We start from the raw sequence: 23588 nt of genomic DNA, 5'->3' as shown, positions 1-23588 counted from the left end.
AGGGTAAAAGCGGTTCACAGTGGGATAGGTAAATTCGTTTAGAATAATTAAGTCGACCTCAGAAGGGAAATATAGTTCCATGTGGCAGAAAGTACACCTCACTTGGGAGAAAAATATGGTCACTGCTGGGACTAAGTCACTGTGGGAAAATAGGTCCATGGTAAATAGGTGCATACAGTAGAGGGAATGGGCCCAAGAGAAAAAATGGGGTTCACAAGTAAAATTACGTGCATAATGGAAATATATTCACTGCAAAAAGTTTTCCAACACTCGTCCCTCTATGATATGACCAACGTTTTTCTTGTTTTTCTTTTTTGTACTTCCTACTTCTGAAATTCACCAATTAAAGTTTGACTGCATTTGGTGATTCTACTAGATCCACTCATATTCTGCCTGCCACAAGCCTTCTGTGCTCCTGGAGTTCCCATCACAGGAGGATGGATGTGCATTAGTTCCAGACCTATCTACTTGTTTTTTCCAAGTGACGATAGCAAAGCTGGTACTGTTTTCAATTTGTCTGTGTGTCTGTCTGTGTGTGCGTCTGTTAGCACGATAAGTTCGCAACTGCTCAAGATATCATCACAAAATTTTACATCCCTAAGCAGGGAAAAAATAGATCACGAGTTCGAAACTGGTGAATGTAGGTCAACGTCTGTGTGTCTGGTACCACGATAACTTGGCAACCGCTCAAGATAACATCACACAATTTTACAGGTGTGTAGTAGGGATGAAAATCTCGTGTGAGTATTGTTTTCAGTTTGTCTGTGTGTCTGTTAGCACGATAACTTTGCAACCGCTCAAGATATTACATAATTTTACTGTTCTGTGGTAGGGAGAAGCCGCTCTGGACATGTATCAGCTCTCGGCTGGTATGCTTTCTCCCTTGGGGGGGCCTCTAGTTTTTTGGTGTTTTTGACCTCCCTCCCCCACTAAGTTTTTCCCAGTCCTTGCTCAAGATGCCTGGAAAGAATATATCACTTGAGAAAAAAGTCAGTATCCTTACTGTACAAGAGGAATAGTTCCCTGTTTAAGAATATTCCAGACGTTAAGTGCAACACTGTAGACTGAAGATTCCATTAAATGACCTGCCAGCTGTTCAGTTCCTGCTATTAAACCCATGTTATGGTCGACCAAACAAGACTTCTAAGGTCACAGATTCTCTGCTGAGGCGAGAAGTACTCATAACCTCTAGCATGACAACAGTAGAGTTGCAAAGGCACCATTCTGATCTCCTGGGAATGTATCGTGCCACGTCATTCAATATCATCTCTGAAGTGATGAATTGGCCTGTAGTCGTGATGCCAGAAAAATACGTAGTCTCATCATAGTATGCCTACATATATATTGCCCTTGGACACCAGAGCAGTGGTGTGATGAGTGCTCATCCAGTGCCTTGAAATGATTAGTGCTAGGGAAAAGCGTCCACGAACACACTGCAGGCACTCCCACCAGAGTATCAGAAAAACTTTGAAATACCCAAATAATTTTAATATCTTGGGTTGTTTTAATGGTGTTATGAGGAGAAGTAGCATGTATTCCCTCCTACAGATTGATATAATGAACAGTATTGCAGGTTCAACAGCATTTGCATGAAGTTCATGATATTCGTCATTGTAAAATCTTTATTTAGGATGATGAACTGTGTCATTGGTCCAAAAATGCGCTCTAGCGTTCAAGTGATAACAATATTCACGATATGTAAAGGGTTGAAAACAGTCACGAACTGTTGCCAGTTGAAAATGCTTCGTCATACATAACCACACAACCTTAATTCTCAGGATACCACATCTCTGTCCCAGCAAACAAAAGCCATCAAGAAGATGTGGATGGAAGACTAAAGTGTGAAATACTTTCAGAGTCTGATTCGATGCCAAATGATCATGCACAATAAAGGCTGGGCCATTAAGTACTAACTGAGTGGTTAGCAATACCTTATCTTTTTTTTTTCCACCATAAAATAAATGTGTCCAAAATAAATAGAGACTACTGCAAAACTTTTTGCAGTATCTGTCGGTTCATGAAAGAAAATAGTTCCATGGGGCTATCAGGTGTCTCCTCCTGGGGTAGGGTCTGGGGGGAAATGGGCCCATGGAGAATATGTTTGTGGGGAGAATTCGTTCATGAAGGGAATATGCCCACTGGGGAAAAATAGCTCCATGGGGAAAAATGCATTCACTGGCGAAAAGAGGTATATGGCGTAAACTGGTCAATACAGGAACAGACCCAAAGGTTGAAAATAGCTGGGTAGGGGCTGACCCCTAGGAGGTGTAGTTGCAGACTGTCTTGTTGCTAGTGTCATTCAAGTGATCAAAGTCGTGGCTCCATGACATGTTGAAGTTGGGCTGCCACGTGTGACATGTCACTGGTCAGATCCTTGATTTATCGTTTTATGATTCCAAGTGAAGAAAACTGGAAAAATATCTTTTTTAAGCTGTACAAACATCGTAAAACCAATGAGGAAAAATAATCATTGTATTATACCAGAAGTAGGTCAAACAGCATTAAAAAATGTACCTGGCAAGGAATTTCCCGACCTCATTCTTTCACCTTGACATTAAAGGTGGGCGGGGATATACGGATGAGAGAGACAGAGAGAGAGAGAGAGAGAGAGAGAGAGAGAGAGTGTGTGTGTGTGTGTGTGTGTGTGTGTGTGTGAACCTCCACATTCTTCCCCATGTCTCGCTTTGGTAAGGCACTGCTTATCCCAAGGGAACATTGGCTCACTCCACAGTTTGTCCCTGATGGGGTGATGTTTGTCTGCAGTTGATGGGTCTGCTTAGCCAGACTACCACACTTGTATAAATTACCATATACCTTTAAGTATATTTGGTGCCCATGGAAAGCACTAACAGTCATCTCCAAGATGTTGCTCAAATGAGACTTTTATGTTGCATGTGACAGAATTGGGCGAGATAAATGAAAGTAAGTTTTGGTTATTTTAATGCAGGTTGTTCACAGTTATCCTCTTAAATTCCCACTTTCTGTGACACCTCAGGTTGCTGTCCAAAGTATTCTTAGGATTTTAAAAATATGATAATTTTTATTGCTTCAGTCAGTGACACTCGGCATATGAGTCCACATACATCAGTGACATACACTGATGACACCCAGCGGGGAGGGGTTGCAAAGTTTAAATGAAGTAGGTCTTAGTATCATCTCCAGGTAACAGCTTCTGTGGTATTAAAATTACAGTATATTCTCACAATGAAGTTAAAGATTTAGCAATTAGATATTTACACTCAGACGACTTGCAGTCTTTAGCATAAAACAACAATGCTGTAATAATATTTTTATCAGTACATTTAGTGAAATATTTTGATCTGTTTAATGAAAGACTGAAGGAAGCATCCAACTTCAGACCAGCCCTTGCTCTCCCACTTGTTCAAACAATTTGTCAGTTAACCTAAAAAAATAACATGAAGCGGTCCAAAGAACCGCAGACCCATCCCCAGCAGTCATTTTAATGCTGACGTATAAACACATGATATCTTTTCAAAGATGTCACATATCAAATTTGGAGTAAATCGGGTGAAAACTGACTATTTTATGCCCATTTGAAATTTTAGGCCCGATCCACCTGACATTGACCCCCCCCCCCTACCGCTAACTGAAGGGTGACCCCACTGATGTAATGAAGCATGTTATGGGTTTTGGCTTCATATCGATATGACAAAATTGAATGGAGTTATATCGTAAAAATGATTTTTACCCGCTTTTATTTTTTATTATTATTATTTTTTTTACATTTTTGGGGCGTACAGCCTGGGCCTTGGCCCAGTTTGACCTAAAATTTAATCTGGTGATCAGAAGGTCAGTTCCTCATCCCTGTAATTTTAGTCAAAATCACACCAGTAGTTTTCGCACACTGTTAACAGACAGACAGACAGACAAACAGACACACCGAATGAAATCAATACCCTTCCACGAGCCCCTCCGGGGCAGGGACGGGTAATTATCACATAAACACTATAAATACGAATGCCTAAAAAGGGAAAAAAAAAGAGAATGATTTAAATTTTTGATATATATGATACTTAAAATGAATCCTGTTAAACCACCCAATACTGTAATAACAATATCAGAGACTTTGTAAGACGAGCTAAACAAGTACAGTATGCTTCAAATGAAAAAGTACAGTCTTGTGAATTTGCAGCATACGTCATTGGTGACAATGATCTGTGGCCAGATTAACTATCATCAGTGCTGGTTGCCGTGGATTCATGAGGCTGACTGTCAAAATTCATAGAAAGAGAAGCAGAACAACAGAACTTTTGCACCAGATTGCATCATTCCTCCTGTGTACAGGTCGGGACAAAGAGGCGGTGTGGGTAATATGGAGACCTGGTTGGGTGTGGGTGCCTCCGTGCTGCCGCAAGGAGTGGGAGGAGGAGAGGGTGAGGCCAGAAGTTTTCCCTCCATGCCTGCCATCGGTGAGGACCATACCACTCTTTAACAGTTAGGTGAATTTGTAGTATATTTTCAACTGTGGCTTTTTTGCTTATTCATGTTATGCCAAGATGTTATAAGTACGACGCTGGAAAAGATCAGTTCCATTTATGTAAACCGATTACACTAACCTTTTCCATTTGGTTCCCTGGTTTATTCGTATATTGTCCCACGATGTTACGAAGTACCACTGTTTATGTTGTGAGATAACCAGTTTACCTTAACTTTTCCGTTTTGTCTTCTTGGCAAATGCATTCGTGCTGCCCCAGTATATATGTTGTTCTATATCTACTCATGTTTGAACAGATTATCTTCCATATTGCTAGCACCTAAGCATACATTTCCAGTTCTGTTTTTACATACTGTACATTTTAAAAGTCGAGTATTGGGTAAAGGTACGTACATGCTTTCACTAAAACTTCCCACACCCCTGTGGGAAGTTTTGTTATTGTTGCTGTTGTTTGTTGTTGCTGTTGTTTGTTCTTGCTGTTATTGTTTTGTTGTTACTGTTATTGTTGTTGCTGTTGTTTTGTTGCTGTTGTAGTTTTGTTGTTGTTGCTGCTGCTGAGGAAAACCGAGCTGTAGTTCATCAGTACGCTGTTTCCGCACATTCCAACCTCCGATCACCAACTTTTATTGGTGTAATTCACCATGCAATGCCACTGCATTTTGTCATGCCCAACCCTCACCGATGTTGCCCCTTATACAAAGTCCCATGTCTATGTTATCCAAGTCGGCTGTCATCTCTTTGCCCACAACACTCGTTGATTTTGTAGAAAATTCTTTAATTTACTTTCTGTTGTCTGACCTACAACTTCCATCTTCACTGGACATGATGTGAAGCAATCTCTAAATCTCTACTGACCTGAGTGTCAGTGATACGATTAAATGGTTCTGATAGGATCTGTTATTGTTTTGTTACTTTGCACGAGCTTTCATGGGTATGGCCTAAAATGATCTATAGTCGATTCACACTAGGGCTAACCTCATATTGATATTATATTTGTACCATGTGGAGTCGACACAATGACCAGAAATTATCGAGAAGCCGTTGCCGAACTGAACGAAACGCCAGCTGGCCTTCGGTCTGAGAACACTTATCGGCGAGGTGGAATTAAAGTCACGTCGAAATTTCAAAGTCAAACAGAAACTTCTCACGGCGATGAAAAAAAGCACTCTTGCCTTTTCGCACATGAAGCAAAAGATTGCTTAAAGTGGAAGGCGTCTCATAACGATAGCGTTAATTAATCTGATGGACATAAAAAAATGGAAAAAAAAATGAAAGTGCCCAAACTTACCAAAATTTGTCAGACGACAAGTTTTGACCTGAACATTGCTGCAGTTAATTCCATGAGTTGAATGGGATCCTGCGCTTATCTGAATGAATGTGTGTGAATCTGAAGTTTCCTGACTGCCGTGGAACTTATCTGAATGTATCGATTGTTATAATTGGACCTAAATTGGTGTAAGTAAATCTAAGCTGATTTGACTAAACCAGTATTCATCTGACTGGATCTGGCTGGATGTGAATACTTTGAATGATTCTAGGGTAATTCGACTTGGCTCATCTTGAAGCAGGAGCAGCATTTGCATTGTGGTTAGTGCTCGTCTCGAAAATGTGTGTTCCCTAAAACTACGGTTCAAACTCCAAGCTGTGATGATGATTTGGGGGGGGGGGGCCATCATAATATGTATTTCATATGGTTTAGTAATTTGTGTAATTCGCACTCCCTGTCGGTTTATCTATACAGATTATAATACAGTACATACAGAAAATTACATCACCGTTTCATCATTCCCATGCATCGCTCTCTCTGTCGACACCTCTTCCCCATTCTCATTTCACTAGCATTGGGAATAATCGGTTGTCAGGGTCCCCCTTAGAAGATCTTGTCCAGCAGGGGACGTAATAATGTCCACTACAATAAAGAATGCAGATCTAGACCTGTCTGAATTGATGGAGACCTAGTCCGATCTAAGTGGCCACGGTTGATCTAACTGAGTAGGCAGAATTTGACCTGGCTCCCTGACAGGCACATGAAACGCAAATCCATGACCGAACTTGAAGTGACACTGATGGGTCTCATTAGATCAACTGGGCGTCAGTGGAGTTACTTTACCATGAACAAACTTGACTGGGCCGGAATGCATGTGAAAAATTGGACGAACCTTAATGATCAGAATAACTGTGATTTGATCTACATGGACTTTTAAATTTAATAAACTTGCCCAGAGTTTCTTGAGTTAATTTATTAAGGGACTTTAACTAACATTACCTCTTCAGTCCTACTAATGTCTTACCTTAACCCCTTGAATTCAGTGGCTTATTTTGCCAATGTCATTCTTCCTGTCCCCAAATAATTTTTTTCAAGCTTGGCAAGTTTCTCTCCTACTGAGTTGACTATGGTGGTCCAGTTTTTAAACGTTTCTGCAACACTGGATATAGTTGCTTGAAGGAAGCAAAAATAAAAGGAAGCTGACGGATTCAAGAGGTTATTTGTAATACCTTCAAAGGGTTTTCACTAACTTTGAACAAAAATCAGGTTGGTGGTGAGTGTGGAGCATCTCTGATCCCTTATTACAAGTGGTTCTTCAGAGTTACAAAATATATCTTCTGGAGATAACGAGAACAGACTATGAATAGATTTATCTGATTCAAGGAGTTAATGGAACAAAACTGTCTTAATAATTTGGCAGAAATATCCCAGACTGCTGATAATTGGCCTGAACAAGGCTCTGACCTTCTTAAGTGGCTGCGACAGTGCCGGAAATGACTTTAGAGGAACCGCATTGGCCTGTCTGGACTGGCTGAACCAACCTAACATATCCTGATTCCAAAAGTAGATCCATTTTGCTAATTACTTGGGGCAGGAAAAAATAATCAGTTGCGATTTGTTTTGGTGGTCGACATACACTATACTCGTAGTCATGTAAAGAATGCAATGCATTTCCTTGATCTGTTCATCCTGAGAACATCATTTGTGCTTAATTTCTACTGTGGTCTGATGACTTTTATCAGCTTTAGAAGTATTTTTGGAACTGAAAAGGTAAGATAGGATGGACTTTTCAAATTATGAAAGTTAGATACGAAAGACCTTATGAACTGGAAGGAGTAATAAGAACAGACAATTTAAATTGAAAGATTTAAATGCCCTTTTCAATAATCCCACCACTACAAGGGCATTGGCTCACAAAAATAACAACAGTAAACTGTTTTCACCGTGAAAAGGTTAATAATTCACTGCGTTCTACGGTAGTTCTCCTTCGTTTTCAGATTAAGATATTACTGTTTTTGTGCGAGGTAATTGCATGTTTAGTAATGTGCGTCGAAATGTGTGCGTGACTCCAGTTTGTGGGCACATAAATGTACTGCCGTGTATCGTAATTAACTGTTCATATTTAACTCGAATATTAATATTCTGAATTGAACATTCTTCCTCTCATATATATAAGTCTTTGATTGCGGAGATACTTGATGCACTACCAGTTACAGTCGGTTCTCTAATAATAATAATTCTGTTCCTTATAGTCTTCCTATATATATATATATATATATATATATATATATATATATATATGATCATCATTATCATCAGCCATCACAAGTCCACTGTTGAATAAAGGCCTCCCCCAACATTCTCCACGAATTCCTTGACTGAGCCAATCTCTGTCACTTTTTCCCTGCAAATTTCCCTATCTCATTTCTCCACCTCCTGTCTGGCTTTTTTCTGCTACGCATACAATCTCTTGTTGTCCAGTCAGTCGACCTCTTGCTCCATCGATTATCCTTTATTCTTGCTACATGGTCTGCCGACCTCCATTTCTGTTCTTTTATAACTTCTATAATATCTTTGACTTTAGTCTGCACTCTCTCCCAAGTTGATCTTTTCCTGTCTCGTAAAGATATTCCCAACATTGACCTTCCCATTGCTCTCTGAGATTGGATCAATTTATTTTCCATTGATTTTGTCAGTTTCCAGGTCTCAGAACCATATGTCATAGCTGGAATTATACATTCGTTAAATACTTTTCGTTTCATACAAACTGGCAAGCTACTTTTCATAATGTCTACATGTTTACCGAAAGCTTTCCATCCAATTGTATTGCGTCTTTTTATTTCGCTATCATTATCTTTCGTTAATTTTAGTATTTGTCCCAAGTAATTGTACTCCTCGACTTCTTCAAGAATTTCTCCATTTATTCTTATGACGCTGTTTGGTGTTTGAGGATTACACATTACATTAGTTTTACTCCGGTTCATCTTTAACCCTGCTTTGAGACTTTCTCTATTCAGGTCATTTAACATTTCTTGCAATGTCTTTGCTGTTTCTGAGATGACGTTAGTGTCATCTGCAAATTTTAAATGGCTTAGCTTTTCTCCAACTATGTTCACTCCTTTGTTTTCCCAGTCTAGCTTTCTGAATAGACTTTCTAGGCATACTGTAAATAATCTTTGTGAAATTGTATCTCCCTGACGCACGCCCTTCTCGGTCTTAATTTTCTTTGAGTCCTTATGTAATTTCACTGTAGCAGTTCCCTCATTATATATCTTTTCGAGCAGTTTTACAATGTTCTCATTCACTGCTTGTTCTTGCAGTGAATTTATAATGTCTATGTGCTCCACTGAGTCGAAAGCCTTTTCGTAATCAACAAAACCTACGAACAGTGGTTTATTATATTCTGTAGTTTTTTCAGTTAGCTGAAATACCCGCTTCGAAATCCTCCCTGTTCACGAGGTTGGTTTTCCTCCAAATTTGTTGTTATTCTGTTCGTAAGGACATTAGTGAAGAGTTTTAAATGACTGAAAATAAGCTAAGATCTTTTGAGTCACCTTTTTTGTAAAGTAAAATAACTATTGCATTACACCATGTTTTGGGAACTTCCTTCTTTTTATACATTGAGTAAATAAGTGGGCAAGCCAGTTTGTACTTCTGCTCCTGCATCCAACAGTAAATTTGCCACTATTACATCTTTTCCCGGAGCTTTCCTTCTTTTCATAATTTTAAGAGAAATATTTACTTCTGCTGGTGTTACCTCAGGTATTTCGCTTGTGTCAACTTAAAAGTTAGCTATTGGTACTACGGTCTTTGATGCATACAGTTCTTTATAAAATTCTTCAACTCCCTTCAACATCTTATCTCCGCATTTAATGACTTCACCGTTTTTGTCTTTCAGTGATGTAATTTGTTGTTATCCTAGTGCCATTTTACTTCGGACCTGTTTCAGACTTTCTCCTTTTTTTATGGTTTCATTGTTCTGATCCATGTTTCTCTTTCTTTTTCCTTCTCTTTGTCTTTTGTTGATAAGCTTATATAATTCCGCTCGTTCTGATTCATCTTTCTTTGTTTTTACTTTCATTTCATTTCTTTTTTTCATAAGCTTGAGTGTCTTCTCTGAATACTTTTTGGCTTCGGCTGCATCAGGTTTTCCTACTGCCTCCGCTGATTCTCTTAGCACTGTTCTTAGTGACGACTCGAGCTGCCTGGAACCACTGTCTGACTCACTTCTTCATTTATGCAACATTCGTGGCCTTTCCCCCAACTTTCGCTCTGTTGAGCACCACCTCTTCTCCTCGAAACCTCACCTTCTTTTCCTAACTGAGACTCAGCTGTCTTCAGCTGATGTTTTTTCTGCCATCACTGGCCTCAATACTAACAAGACATATGGGTCTGATGGAGTCTCTCCTGTTGTTCTCAAGAACTGCGTTTCTGTGCTTACACCCTGCCTAACTAAACTGCATCTTCCTACTTTCTCTGTACTCATTTCAAAGCCAAAGGTGGCTGTTTTGTATATATATATATATATATATATATATATATATATATATATATATTGTTACGGAACAGCGAAAGATCATGTACACTTTAAGTGAGAATACTAAAAATCACTACTGTCCCGTAAAGTTCCAGGTTCAAAACAAAAGAGTTAGGTAAAATTACAAGTTAAAGTTTAATGCTCAAACTAACAACAAAACATTCAGAACTCATAAGGATAATGTAATGGCAAAAAACAGGTTAAATATATGGTTAACTGCAATAGCCTCTATTAACACGAAATTAGCAAGAGTAAATTTACCTAAGTCAGCCCTGATAAAATGAAAATACACTGGGTAATGCTCAGTTAATGCAAGATAAATTATTACAGATACAAACTATTATGAACAATGGCTAACAATAAGAACCTTACATGAATTACAAAAACCTCACTAGGCCTACAAATCAACAACTTATGCTATACAGTACAAGAACAAAATGCAATAACACTTATACTCAAATTACACAGCTGCTAGATGGTTGGAGACTTCCTGAGCACTCACAATAATAACCGTACAGGGGAGGACAGAGATGTGAACAAAATGAGGAGTAGATCTAAGTGGCAATTAATGTAGAGACTGAGCTCATTATATAGGGGCCGGCAGAGCTTGATACAACTTGTAAGAAGGACGCGCAAATGAAGCCATGGGGACAAAGAGTTGACAATCCCGCTCTGAACAACAGAAAGAACGACTTACTCTACTATAACGGTAGAAGGGGGGAGTGAGGTAGAACACGCTCGTGATCAAACAGGCAGCACACTGTACGTTAGAATTACACAAAGGATGATGAAATCATAGGCTATGTAACACCTCCCCACATAGAAAAAAGAAATTTACAAAGGAAATTTCTTATTACTCTAAAACAATCTGTCTAAAGTCTAGATAAGCAATCTGCAATAACATTTTCTTTCCCCTTGACATGTTGTATGTCTAATGAATACTCCTGAAGAAGTAGACTCCATCTTGTCAATCTCTGATTTTTATCTTTAAACTTACTAAGGAATTTCAGTGGGTTATGATCGGTATAAATGACTATGGGGTCAAAACCAGAACACAAATAAAATGAAAAATGCTGTAAACCCAAAATCAAGGCCAAAAGCTCTTTCTCAATAGTTGAGTAGTTCTTTTGAGGTGGAGTGAACTTCTTACTGTAATAAGATACAGGGTGTTCAATACCCTGATCATCCTCTTGCAGCAAAACAGCCCCAGCTCCTGTATCACTTGCGTCAACAGCCATCTTAAAAGGCTTAGCAAAATTTGGAGTAGCGAGCACTGGCTGACTTAATAGGATAGCTTTACGTTTGTTGAAAGAGGATTCACAGTTATCGGTCCAGACAAATTTAACTCCCTTTTTCAGTAGGTCTATAATTGGTGATACAAGAATTGAAAAGTTAAGAACAAATCTCCGGTAATAACCTACCATTCCCAAAAATCTCTGTAGCTCTTTCCTACTTTTAGGTCTGGGAAGATCACTTATAACCTGAACCTTAGCTCCTGGTGGTGCAACATGTCCATCGCCAATTACGTACCCAAGGTACTGAACTTTAGCTTGACCAAACTCACACTTTGATAAATTAGCTACAAGATTAGCCTGAACCAAACGCTCAAGAAATTTACTGACATGGCATAGGTGATCTTTCCAGTTGTCACTGAAGATTAATACATCATCAATATAAACAACACACCCTGCCAAACCCTCTGTTACAACATTCATGAGCTTCTGAAAAGTTGCTGGTGCATTCTTCATACCATATGGCATTACAGAACATGCAAAAGTCTTTCCTAGTGTTACAAAACATGAGATCGCCCTAGCACGTTCAGTCATAGGTACTTGCCAGTATCCCTTTAACAAATTTAACTTTCTTATGTACCTAGCCTTTCCAATCTTGTCTATGCAATCTTCCACGCGAGGGAGAGGGTAAGTGTCTGTTTTGGTTATCTGATTAACACGTGTGTAGTTGATGCAAAGCTGCTGTGACCCACCTGGCTTAGGGACTAGAGTGACAGGAGAACTCCACTCGCTCTGACAGGGCTCAATCATCTTGTGGTCCAACAGGTAGCAAAGCTCCTTCTGGATGAGAGGAACTTTCACTGGGTTCACACGGTAAGGAGGCAATTTAATTGGCTTTGCGTCTCCAACATCGACATCATGCATCAACACAGTGGTTCTTCCTGGAGTGGCACGAAACACTTGCGGGTACTCCTGCAGTAATGCCGAAAACTCCTGCCTTTCCTCGGGAGGTAGATGAGAAAGCTTAGTCTGGAGATCATTCATGATATCAGGATTCTTCCCCAAACTATCACTCAGGCGCATGCTGCATGGGAGAGCTTCACTTGCAGACTTGGGTGGAACAGCTACAGTGCAGACTGGATTATTTTCGTCCCGCCTGTGATATAACTTTAGCATGTTGATGTGACATAGTTGCTTGTTCTTTCTACGATCTGGTGTGGCGGTGACATAGTTGACATCACTGAGTTTCTTCTCCACGAAATAAGGACCACTAAACTTTGCTTGAAGAGGTTGCCCATGAACCGGTAGCAGAATCAAAACCTGATCTGGCTGAAAGTGGCGTAACCTGGACTTCTTATCATACCAAGTCTTCATCTTCTCCTGAGCAGCTCCTAAATTCTCTCTCGCCAGCTGTAAAGCAGTGGACAGCCGTTCTTTGAACTTCATCACATACTCCAGCAGGTTGACGTCATCTTCCTCCGACAGCCAGCATTCCTTGAGTAGCTTAAGGGGTCCTCTTACTTCATGGCCAAACAGTAGTTCAAAAGGTGAGAAGCCCAGTGATTCATTTGGAGATTCTCTTGCGGCAAACACAACGAATGGAAGACCTTTATCCCAGTCTTTCTGATGTTCCAAACATTATTTCTTGAGCATCGATTTGAGTGTTTGATGATATCTCTCCAATGCTCCTTGGGTCTGGGGATGGTAAACTGAAGACGTGATCTGGGTGATGCCCAACTCTTTCAGAGACTGCTTGAAAACATTTGACATGAAATTACTTCCCCGGTCTGACTGTACCTCCTTGGGCAGACCAAACTTTGTGAAGAACCCTAGCATTTCCTTAACCACGTTCTTTGCTGAGATATTTTTAAGTGGAATGGCTTCAGGATAACGAGTAGCCATATCAATCAGGGTCAACACATAAGAAAATCCTGAAGAAGTCTTAGGAAGAGGGCCCACAATATCCACCAACACACGGGTGAAAGGCGCCTCAAAAGGAGGAATGGGAACTAGAGGTGCAACCTTTTCGGTCTGATTACACTTCCCCACAACTTGACAGGTTTGACAAGACTTACAATACCAGGAAACATCCCTGAAGATACCTGGCCAGTAGAAGTGTTTCAAAATGCGTGCCACAGTCTTCCTCACTCCAAGGTGTCCTGCCAAACTGGAATCATGAGCCACTCTAATGATATCCTGCCTACAAACACGAGGGATGACAACTTGATGTACAGTCGTGGTCATAAATAATCACCTATCCCCCAGTACTCCGTGCATCAGGCTGCCTCCTTTATGCACCGCAAGTCACAGTGGAGCAAGAGGGGCTGAGAGGGAGGGGCCCGAGAGAGAAGGGTGGGGGGTGAATGATTGTGTGGGGGTGGAGTAGGAGTAAGGGAGGGGAGGGAGGGAAGGTAGGGGAGGGAGAATGAATGCGAAGTGGTGGTCACATTATTTTCTATTTTCTTTCATACAGGACATGATTTCAAGAAGTTAATATTCAGTAGATAATGGTGCTTTACATCTTGAATACCGGCTTCAGATAACAAGCTTTAGATTGGTGGTGATATCAAGGGCTGGCTCGTGAGAGAAATATACTGACGTATCAGAGCAAACATTAGTGCGGAGCCAGATATTTGTGATTATCCGTATATTTTGATTTCGGACGCAGAATGGAATTTGGATGACTTTGACTTCCGTAATGCTTAATTAAGAAACGTTCTCTACCCTTAGATGTAATTAGTTCTGGAACTAAATATCATATGCAACCTTTGGCATGGTGTGTCCACAGCAAATATGATCATACCCTCGGTAGACACTCCTTCTATATAGTCACAATCGTGCCAACAATTTTATGACATCTCTAAATGAAAAGGCTGTTTAAAAACTGTGCATAGAAGATAAAAAAATTTGATGTCTGTGCACATGGATGGATATAATTACGGTATCTCTCTTAAAATGTTAGAAGGAAAATAAAATCCTACCCAAACTCCCAAAATATATCTATGTCAGTGTTTACTGACATTGGTAAAGCCAAAGCAACATGGAAAGCCTTAGTAAGTAGTCCAGTTTCCTCCTGCCTCGTAATAACCTCTTGCAGTCTTCACGGCAACGAGGAAACAATGTTGTTGATGGTTTGCTGCATGGTTTCGTCTGAACAGCTGGAGGAGGCAGGCCTGTGTCCTCTCGTTCTCTGGCTCCCACGCGTTGACAATCTAGGCCCACACAGTCTTCATGGCTCTGGAATAATGTTTGATCTGTCATGTCAATATATTTCTCTCACGAGCCAGCATTTGATCTAAAGCTTGTTATCTTACGCCGCTATACAAGATATAATGCAGCGCTATCTGTCATAAGAGACTTTGTATCTTCTTGTAGTGGAGTTTTGTTGTTTAGTTATATATATATATATATATATATATATATATATATATATATATATATATATATATATATATATATATATATATTAGACTTGTGGACGAGCGGTTGTTATATGTGAGTAGCTTGTAAGCAGATAATCTTCGTTTCCTTTTTGTCGTGCAATGACAGGAGAGGTAAAGAATAGTATGGGACTATTTTTATTTAAGAACATAAGAAGAACATAAGAAGAGAGGATAACTGCAGTAGGCCGGTTGGCCCATGCTAGGCAGCTCCTAGAAGAGTAACTGAACTACTAGAATGAGATAAGGATAGCAAAGAAGAAGGCTCTCCCCCGCCCTCCAAACCCTCCAGCCGAAGCCGGCAGGAAAAAGTCAGAAAGAACACCACGCCGTATAGAAAAACTGGCGTGGACATTTTACAGGAAAGTGTGAAAGGAGAATAGAGACTATCATAGTGTAACCTGAAAAGGAAAAATTATGAATTAGTATTGGTTATAAGATTTTCTTTTTTCTATATCCACCCCTTATTAGTCATATGCTTATCTAGCCTATGCTTGAAACTCTCAATGGAAGAAGCAGCAACTACTTTACTAGGTAGCTTATTCCATTCGTCTACCACTCTATTACCAAATCAATTTCTACCGATTTCCTTACTGAAACGGAATTTTTCTAGTTTGAAACCATTATTTCTAGTTCTATCCTGTATGCTCACTTTAAGTACCTTGCTAATATCTCCCTTATTTATACCCTTCATCCATTTAAACACCTCAGTTAAGTCTCCCCTTACTCTACGCCTCTCTAGCGAATGCAGACTTAGTCTTTTCAGTCTGTCTTCATATGACAGGTTCCGGACGTCATGTATCATTTTTGTCATTCTTCTCTGTACATTTTCTAATGATTTAATATCCATTCTATAGTAAGGACACCAAAATTGTACTGCGTAGTCTAAATGTGGCCTTACAAATGCTAGATAAAGTTTCAGTATTACTTTAGATGATCTATTGCTCACGCTTCTCGAAATAAATCCTAGGACCCTATTTGCTTTATTTCTCGCATTAATACACTGTTGCCTTGGTTTAAGGTCGTTACTAATCATAACTCCTAGATCTCTCTCGCATTCCGATTTGCTAATTTCTTTGTTATCTAAGTTGTATTTAGTATCTCCAATGGTCTTGCCTACGTTAAGTACTTTACATTTTTCAACGTTAAATTCCATTTGCCAAGTTTTAGACCATTTGGACAATGTATCGAGGTCTTTTTGTAAGTTATGGCAATCGTCAGTCGAGTTAATGACACGCCCTATTTTTGTATCGTCGGCAAATTTGCTGATGCTGCTATTTACTCCTAAATCTAGATCATTTATATATATGATAAATAATAAGGGACCAAGTACTGAACCCTGTGGTACACCGCTAGTTACTAATCCCCAGTCCGACTTAGTTCCATTTATTAATACTCTCTGCTTTCGTCCTTTCAGCCAGGATTCTATCCATTTTAAGATATCGCCGTCTATACCGTGTGCTCGAACCTTTCTAACTAACCTTTCGTGTGGGACCCTATCAAAAGCTTTACCAAAGTCCAGATAAATAACATCGTAAGCTTTATCGCTATCTACTGCCTCATAGACCTCCGAATAGAATGACAACAAGTTTGTAAGGCAGGATCGTCCTTGCCTGAATCCGTGCTGACTTTCGTTTATAAGATTAAATCTTTCTAAGTGTTCTCTAATCTTATTTGCCAAAATTGACTCCAACATTTTTCCTACTATTGACGTTAGACTTATCGGACGATAATTCGACGCAGCTGATTTATCACCCTTTTTAAAGATGGGCCCTACGTTTGCGGTCTTCCACGCCTCGGGAACTTCTCCTGAACTTAAAGAGTCATTAAATAATGTTAAAAGTGGCTGACATAGTTCTTCTTTGGTTTCTTTTATAATTTTTGCATATATATTGTCCGGACCTGGCGATTTTTGAGGATTTAACTTATTAATTTCTTTCAATACTTCCTCCTTACTAATGGTTATTTTACTAAGAATATTTTCCGTATTCTCATCGTAAATATTTGCTGCTTGAAATATTAACAGTCTCTCACACACGAGTGAAGTATAAGTAGAGTCCCGCCTGCTACCTCCCTGTCTCTCTCTCTCTCTCTCTCTCTCTCTCGCCCATGTTGCGAGGCTCGTTCTCCCTACTCCCTGCTGGTTCTATGGCCTGTCTCCTGAGCTCTGCTTCCAAAATTCTAGTGTAGCAGGGGTCGTGTCACGTGTGTTACACTGTGGTTGGAAAGTTCTAGAAACCTGTGTGTGAGTATGTGTGTATGTGTGTGTATGGTCACGAGGCGCTGTTGTGTGCCTATCAAGCATTAGAGTGTGTAAGCATGTTTAGCATTGCTCAATTCTCGCAGACACAATACCTTCTCATCATCTGACTTGCTGTTTCTATCTGTCTGTCTATCTATCATAACATATCTACCGAATATTATCTCCTTTATCATGCCCTGAATGAAAGAAAATAGACAAGTAATGCGACCACCGACCACTTCGCATTTTATTCTCCCTCCACTACCAGCCCTCCGTCCCCTCCCTAACTCCACCCTCACACCATCACTCGTCCCCCCATCCACCTCCCCCTCTCTCTCTGGCCCCTCCCTCTCAGCCCCTCGTACTCCACTGAGACTTGCCGCGCATAAATGAGGCAGTCTGAGACACGGGGTAGCGGACGATAGGTAATTTTTTATGACCACGACTGTACAACCTCCCATTCACAGTCGGCTGATACTGTTGGGGGTCTCCACTTCCTCGTAAGTACTCCTGACTTTATATAATAACAAGTAGAAGCACCGGCTGACTCTTCCTCACTGCAAGCAGAGTTAGCTAGACCTTTCAACTCAGGGTCAGCAACCTGCAACTCAACCAACTCTTGACGAGACAAATTATCAACACTACGGGGTACTGCCTCATCTGGTGAGTGGTCAAAATTAGCAAGAAAAGTGTCAGCTAGGATAACATCATCATCATCATTATCCTCTAAATCACCAGTAACTTTAGACTTAGCCCTAGTGACAGCACATGCAGGGAACACATCAGGGACATCACAATCCTGGGCCGCAGCCACTGGCTCACTAGACAACTGAGGAGCTGGACACACTTGACTTCCACCAATATCATTTCCAAGTAAGAAAGTTACACCTGACATTGGGAGTGTCTCAACCAACCCAACCATAACGGAACCATTAGCAAAACCAGACTCTAAATTCACTCTGCACAGAGGGACAGAGAAGTAATTATTCCCTACACCTTGTAAGATTACAGTTTCATCAGAGGAATTAACATTAGAGCCTAGAACACTGGTCAGCATAAGGGATTGGCAAGCACCTGTATCACGATATATTTTAACTGATTTCCTGTCATTATTGTCCAGAGGACTGACAAAACCATCAGACAGGAAATTAGCACATGAACTCTTGAGAGTGTCACCCACGTTACTGCTCAAAAGAGGAGCTTCATTATGAGAATTTAAGTTACCCCTCAAAGCATGTTCAGTTAACTCAGTTAAAGAAATCTGGGAACTCTCAAGGGTGGACACTAGTCCAATTGACTGAATATTTAAAGACTCCTTTTTGTTCACATCACGCTGTCTCCTGAAACATTTCTCCGTAGTGTGACCAAGCTTACTACAATAAGTACATTTACTTCTCTGAAATCTAGAGGTGGAGCTGGTATATACTTCCTGAGAAACATCATCTTTATTCTCTTTCCTGTTACCTGTACTCTGAGTAGAGGCAACGTACTTACTCTCAGCTTTCCCTTTTTCTTTAGAATATCTTTTCTGAGTGAGAACATATTCATCAGCTAAAACTGCAGCATAAGACAAATTATCTATTCTTTTCTCATCAAGATATAGGCTTACATCTTTATAAATACACCTCTTGAAGTCCTCCAGCAAAATCATCTGCTTAAATTTACCAAAATCAGAATCCACATTCTTAGAATTTAACCACTGCTCTAACAGATCTTCTTTGATTTTTGCATACTCAACATGGGATTGCTTATCTTGCTTGTAAGTTGTCCTAAATTTTACTCTATAGGATTCAGGAACAAGCTCATAGGCCTTAAGAATCAAGCTCTTGACTACATCATAATTATCAGATTGATCCTGAGGCAAAGATGCATTAGTTACTTGAGCTTTACCGGTGAGAACAGTTTGAAGGAGTACTGGCCAATACTTTTTGGGCCAATTAAAACCTGTAACTACCCTCTCAAACAACTGGAAATACTTTGTTAAATCAGATTCATTAAAAGGAGGGACAATTTTAACATTTTTAGCCACATCAAAATCATCAGAGCTAGATGATCCAGTTCCACCTTGTTTCATGCGATACTCATGGTCTGCCTGAATCCTAGCAATTTCAACTTGTGCCTCAGCCTCTTTAGCACGAGCCTGAAACTCAGCCTCCTTAGCCTGAGACTCCGCCTCCTTAGCCTGAGACTCAGCCTCCTTAGCACGTGCTTGAAATTCTGCCTCCTTAACACGAGCCTCCTGCAGGGCTAGCTGTAACTTAGCTAATTCAATCTGCGTTTGCTCATTTGGAGGAGTTACATTAAACAAGCTTTTATTAATCATGCCAACAATTTGATCTTTAGAATGATGAGAGCGAACAGCAATTCCCAATTGTTGAGCAACGAGCTTAAGTTCATTCTTTGTTCTATTTTCTACATCACACACTGTTTGCACATTTGACAAAAGATCTTTGGCTTTCATCAAGCGTAGTAATAGTAGACATCATGAATGAATCACAGTCACAAAATATCGAGCAAGATCCTAATGATAATATCCTGAATATCCTGATAAGAGGTCGCCAAATTTATGTTACGGAACAGCGAAAGATAATGTACACTTTAAGTGAGAATACTAAAAATCACTACTGTCCCGTAAAGTTCCAGGTTCAAAACAAAAGAGTTAGGTAAAATTACAAGTTAAAGTTTAATGCTCAAACTAACAACAAAACATTCAGGACTCATAAGGATAATGTAATGGCAAAAAACAGGTTAAATATATGGTTAACTGCAATAGCCTCTATTAACACGAAATTAGCAAGAGTAAATTTACCTAAGTCAGCCCTGATAAAATGAAAATACACTGGGTAATGCTCAGTTAATGCAAGATAAATTATTACAGGTACAAACTATTATGAACAATGGCTAACAATAAGAACCTTACATGAATTACAAAAACCTCACTAGGCCTACAAATCAACAATTTATGCTATACAGTACAAGAACAAAATGCAATAACACTTATACTCAAATTACACAGCTGCTAGATGGTTGGAGACTTCCTGAGCACTCACAATAATAACCGTACAGGGGAGGACAGAGATGTGAACAAAATGAGGAGTAGATCTAAGTGGCAATTAATGTAGAGACTGAGCTCATTATATAGGGGCCGGCAGAGCTTGATACAACTTGTAAGAATGACGCGCAAATGAAGCCATGGGGACAAAGAGTTGACAATCCCGCTCTGAACAACAGAAAGAACGACTTACTCTACTATAACGGTAGAAGGGGGGAGTGAGGTAGAACACGCTCGTGATCAAACAGGCAGCACACTGTACGTTAGAATTACACAAAGGATGATGAAATCATAGGCTATGTAACAATATATATATATATATATATATATATATATATATATATATATATATATAATATATATATATATATACATATATATACATATATATATATACATATATATATATACATATATATATATATATATATACATATAAATACATATAAATATATATATTGTTACATAGCCTATGATTTCATCATCCTTTGTGTAATTTTAACGCACAGTATGCTGCATGTTTGATCACGAGCGTGTTCTGCCTCAGTCCCCCCCTTCTACCGTTATAGTAGAGTAAGTCGTCCTTTCTTTTATTCAGTGCGGGATTGTCGACCGTTTGTCCCCATCGCTTCATTTGCGCGTCCTTATTACAAGTTGTATCAGGCTCTGCTGGCCCCTATATAATGAGCTCAGTCTCTGCATCATTGTCACTTAGATCTGCTCCTCATTTTGTTCACATCTCTGTCCTCCCCTGTACAGATATTATTATTATTGTGAGTGCTCAAGATATCTCCAAACATCTAGCAGCTGTGTGTAATTTGAGTATAACTGTTGTTGCATTTTTTTCTTGTACTGTATAGCATAAGTTTAATTTGTAGGCCTAGTGAAGTTTGTAATTTATGTAGGGTTCTTTGTCAGTCATTTTTGATAATAGTTTGTATCTGTAATAATTTATCTGGCATTCACTGAGTATTATCTGGTATCTCATTTTATCAGGGCTGACTTAGATAAATTTACTCTTGCTAATTTCGTGTTAATAGAGGCTATTGCAGTTAACCATATATTTAACCTGTTTATTTGCCATTACATTATCTTTATGAGTCCTGAATGTTTTGTTGTTAGTTTGAGCATTAAACTTTAACTTGTAATTTTACTTAACTCTTTTGTTTTGAACCTGGAACTTTACGGGACAGTAGTGACTCTTCGTATTCTCACTTAAAGTGCACATTATCTTTCTCTGTTCCGTAACATAAATTTGGCGACCTCATACCAGGATATTCAGGATATTATCATAAGGATATTTGATATTTTGTGACTGTGATATATTCATGATGGCTACTATTTCTACACTTGATGAAGCCAAGGATTTTTTGTCAAATGTGCAAACAGTGTGTGATATAGAAAACAGAACAAAGAATGAACTTAAGCTTGTTGCTCAACAATTGGGAATTGCAGTTCACTCTCATCATTCTAAGGATCAAATTGTTGGCATGATTAATAAAAGCTTGTTTAATGTAACTCCTCCAAATGAGCAAACGCAGATTGAATTAGCTAAGTTACAGCTAGCTCTGCAGGAGGCTCGTGCTAAAGAAGCTGAATTTCAGGCAAATGCTAAGCAGGCGGAGTCTCAGGCTCGTATTCAGGAGGCTGAATTTCAAGCACGTGCTAAGGAGGCTGAGTCTCAGGCTAAGGAGGCGGAATCTCAGGTTCGGATTCAGGAGGCACAGATACAGGCACAAGTTGAGCTTGCCAGGATTCAGGCAGACCATGAGTATCGCATGAAACAAGGTGGAACTGGATCATCTTGCTCTGATGATTTTGATGTGGCTAAAAATGTTAAACTTGTCCCTCCTTTTAATGAATATGATTTAACAAAGTATTTTCAGTTGTTTGAGAGGGTAGCTACAGGTTTTAATTGGCCTAAGGAGTATTGGCCAGTACTCCTTCAAACTGTTCTCACCGGTAAAGCTCAAGTAACTTATGCATCTTTGCCTCAGGATCAGTCTGATAATTATGATGTAGTTAAGAGCTTGATTCTTAAGGCCTATGAGCTTGTTCCTGAAGCCTATAGAGTAAAATTTAGGACAACTTACAAGCAAGATAAGCAATCTCATGTTGAGTATGCAAAAATCAAAGAAGATTTGTTAGAGCAGTGGTTAAATTCTAAGAATGTGGATTCTGATTTTGGTAAATTTAAGCAGATGATTTTGCTGGAGGATTTCAAAAGGTGCATTAGTAAAGATGTAAGCCTATATCTTGATGAGAGAAGAATAGATAATTTGTCTGATGCTGCAGTTTTAGCTGATGAGTATGTTCTCACTCACAAGAGATATTCTAGAGAAAAAGGGAAAGCTGAGAGTAAGTACGTTGCCTCTACTCAGAGTACAGGTAACAGGAAAGAGAATAAGGATGATGTTTCTCAGGAAGTAAATACCAGCTTCACCTCTAGATTTCAGAAAAGTAAATGTACTTATTGTAGTAAGCTTGGTCATACTACGGAGAGATGTTTCAGGAGACAGCGTGATGTGAACAAAAAGGAGTCTTTAAATATTCAGTCAATTGGTCTAGTGTCCACTCTTGAGAGTTCCCAGAATTCTTTAACTGAGTTAACTGAACCTGCTTTGAGGGGTAACTTAAATTCTCATGATGGAGCTCCTCTTTTGAGCAGTAACGTGGGTGACACTCTCAAGAGTTCATGTGCTAATTTCCTGTCTGATGGTTTTGTCAGTCCTCTGGACAGTAATGACAGGAAATCAGTTAAAATATATCGTGATACAGGTGCTTGCCAATCCCTTATGCTGACCAGTGTTCTAGGCTCTAATTTTAATTCCTCTGATGAAACTGTAATCTTACAAGGTGTAGGGAATAATTACTTCTCTGTCCCTCTGTGCAGAGTGAATTTAGAGTCTGGTTTTGTTAATGGTTCCGTTATGGTTGGGTTGGTTGAGACACTCCCAATGTCAGGTGTAACTTTCTTACTTGGAAATGATATTGGTGGAAGTCAAGTGTGTCCAGCTCCTCAGTTGTCTAGTGAGCCAGTGGCTGCGTCCCAGGATTGTGATGTCCCTGATGTGTTCCCTGCATGTGCTGTCACTAGGGCTAAGTCTAAAGTTACTGGTGATTTAGAGGATAATGATGATGATGATGTTATCCTAGCTGACACTTTTCTTGCTAATTTGGACCACTCACCAGATGAGGCAGTACCCCGTAGTGTTGATAATTTGTCTCGTCAAGAGTTGGTTGAGTTCCAGGTTGCTGACCCTGAGTTGAAAGGTCTAGCTAACTCTGCTTGCAGTGAGGAAGAGTCAGCTGGTGCTTCTACTTGTTATTATGTAAAGTCAGGAGTACTTATGAGGAAGTGG

At 39.6% G+C, this 23588-nt stretch overlaps 1 protein-coding gene across 1 annotated transcript in view; it reads left to right on the top strand.

The window, feature by feature from the left end:
* LOC145401281 (neuroligin-4, X-linked-like) overlaps window positions 1–23588 on the top strand; it is a 112467-nt gene that overhangs the window by 64893 nt on the left and 23986 nt on the right. Inside the window, exon 11 of the mRNA XM_080273610.1 lies at window positions 4306–4430. Within this exon, the coding sequence (XP_080129736.1) occupies window positions 4306–4430 (125 nt within the window). The remainder of the gene's footprint in view (window positions 1–4305; window positions 4431–23588) is intronic.

Source organism: Coenobita brevimanus, chromosome 55 (assembly GCF_032717465.1).
Source record: "Coenobita brevimanus isolate Jiangsu-jjx chromosome 55, ASM3271746v2, whole genome shotgun sequence".
Classification (NCBI taxonomy): Eukaryota; Metazoa; Arthropoda; class Malacostraca; order Decapoda; family Coenobitidae; genus Coenobita; species Coenobita brevimanus.
Note: the sequence above shows the minus strand (reverse complement) of the source record. Positions and strands in the feature narration are given on the sequence as shown.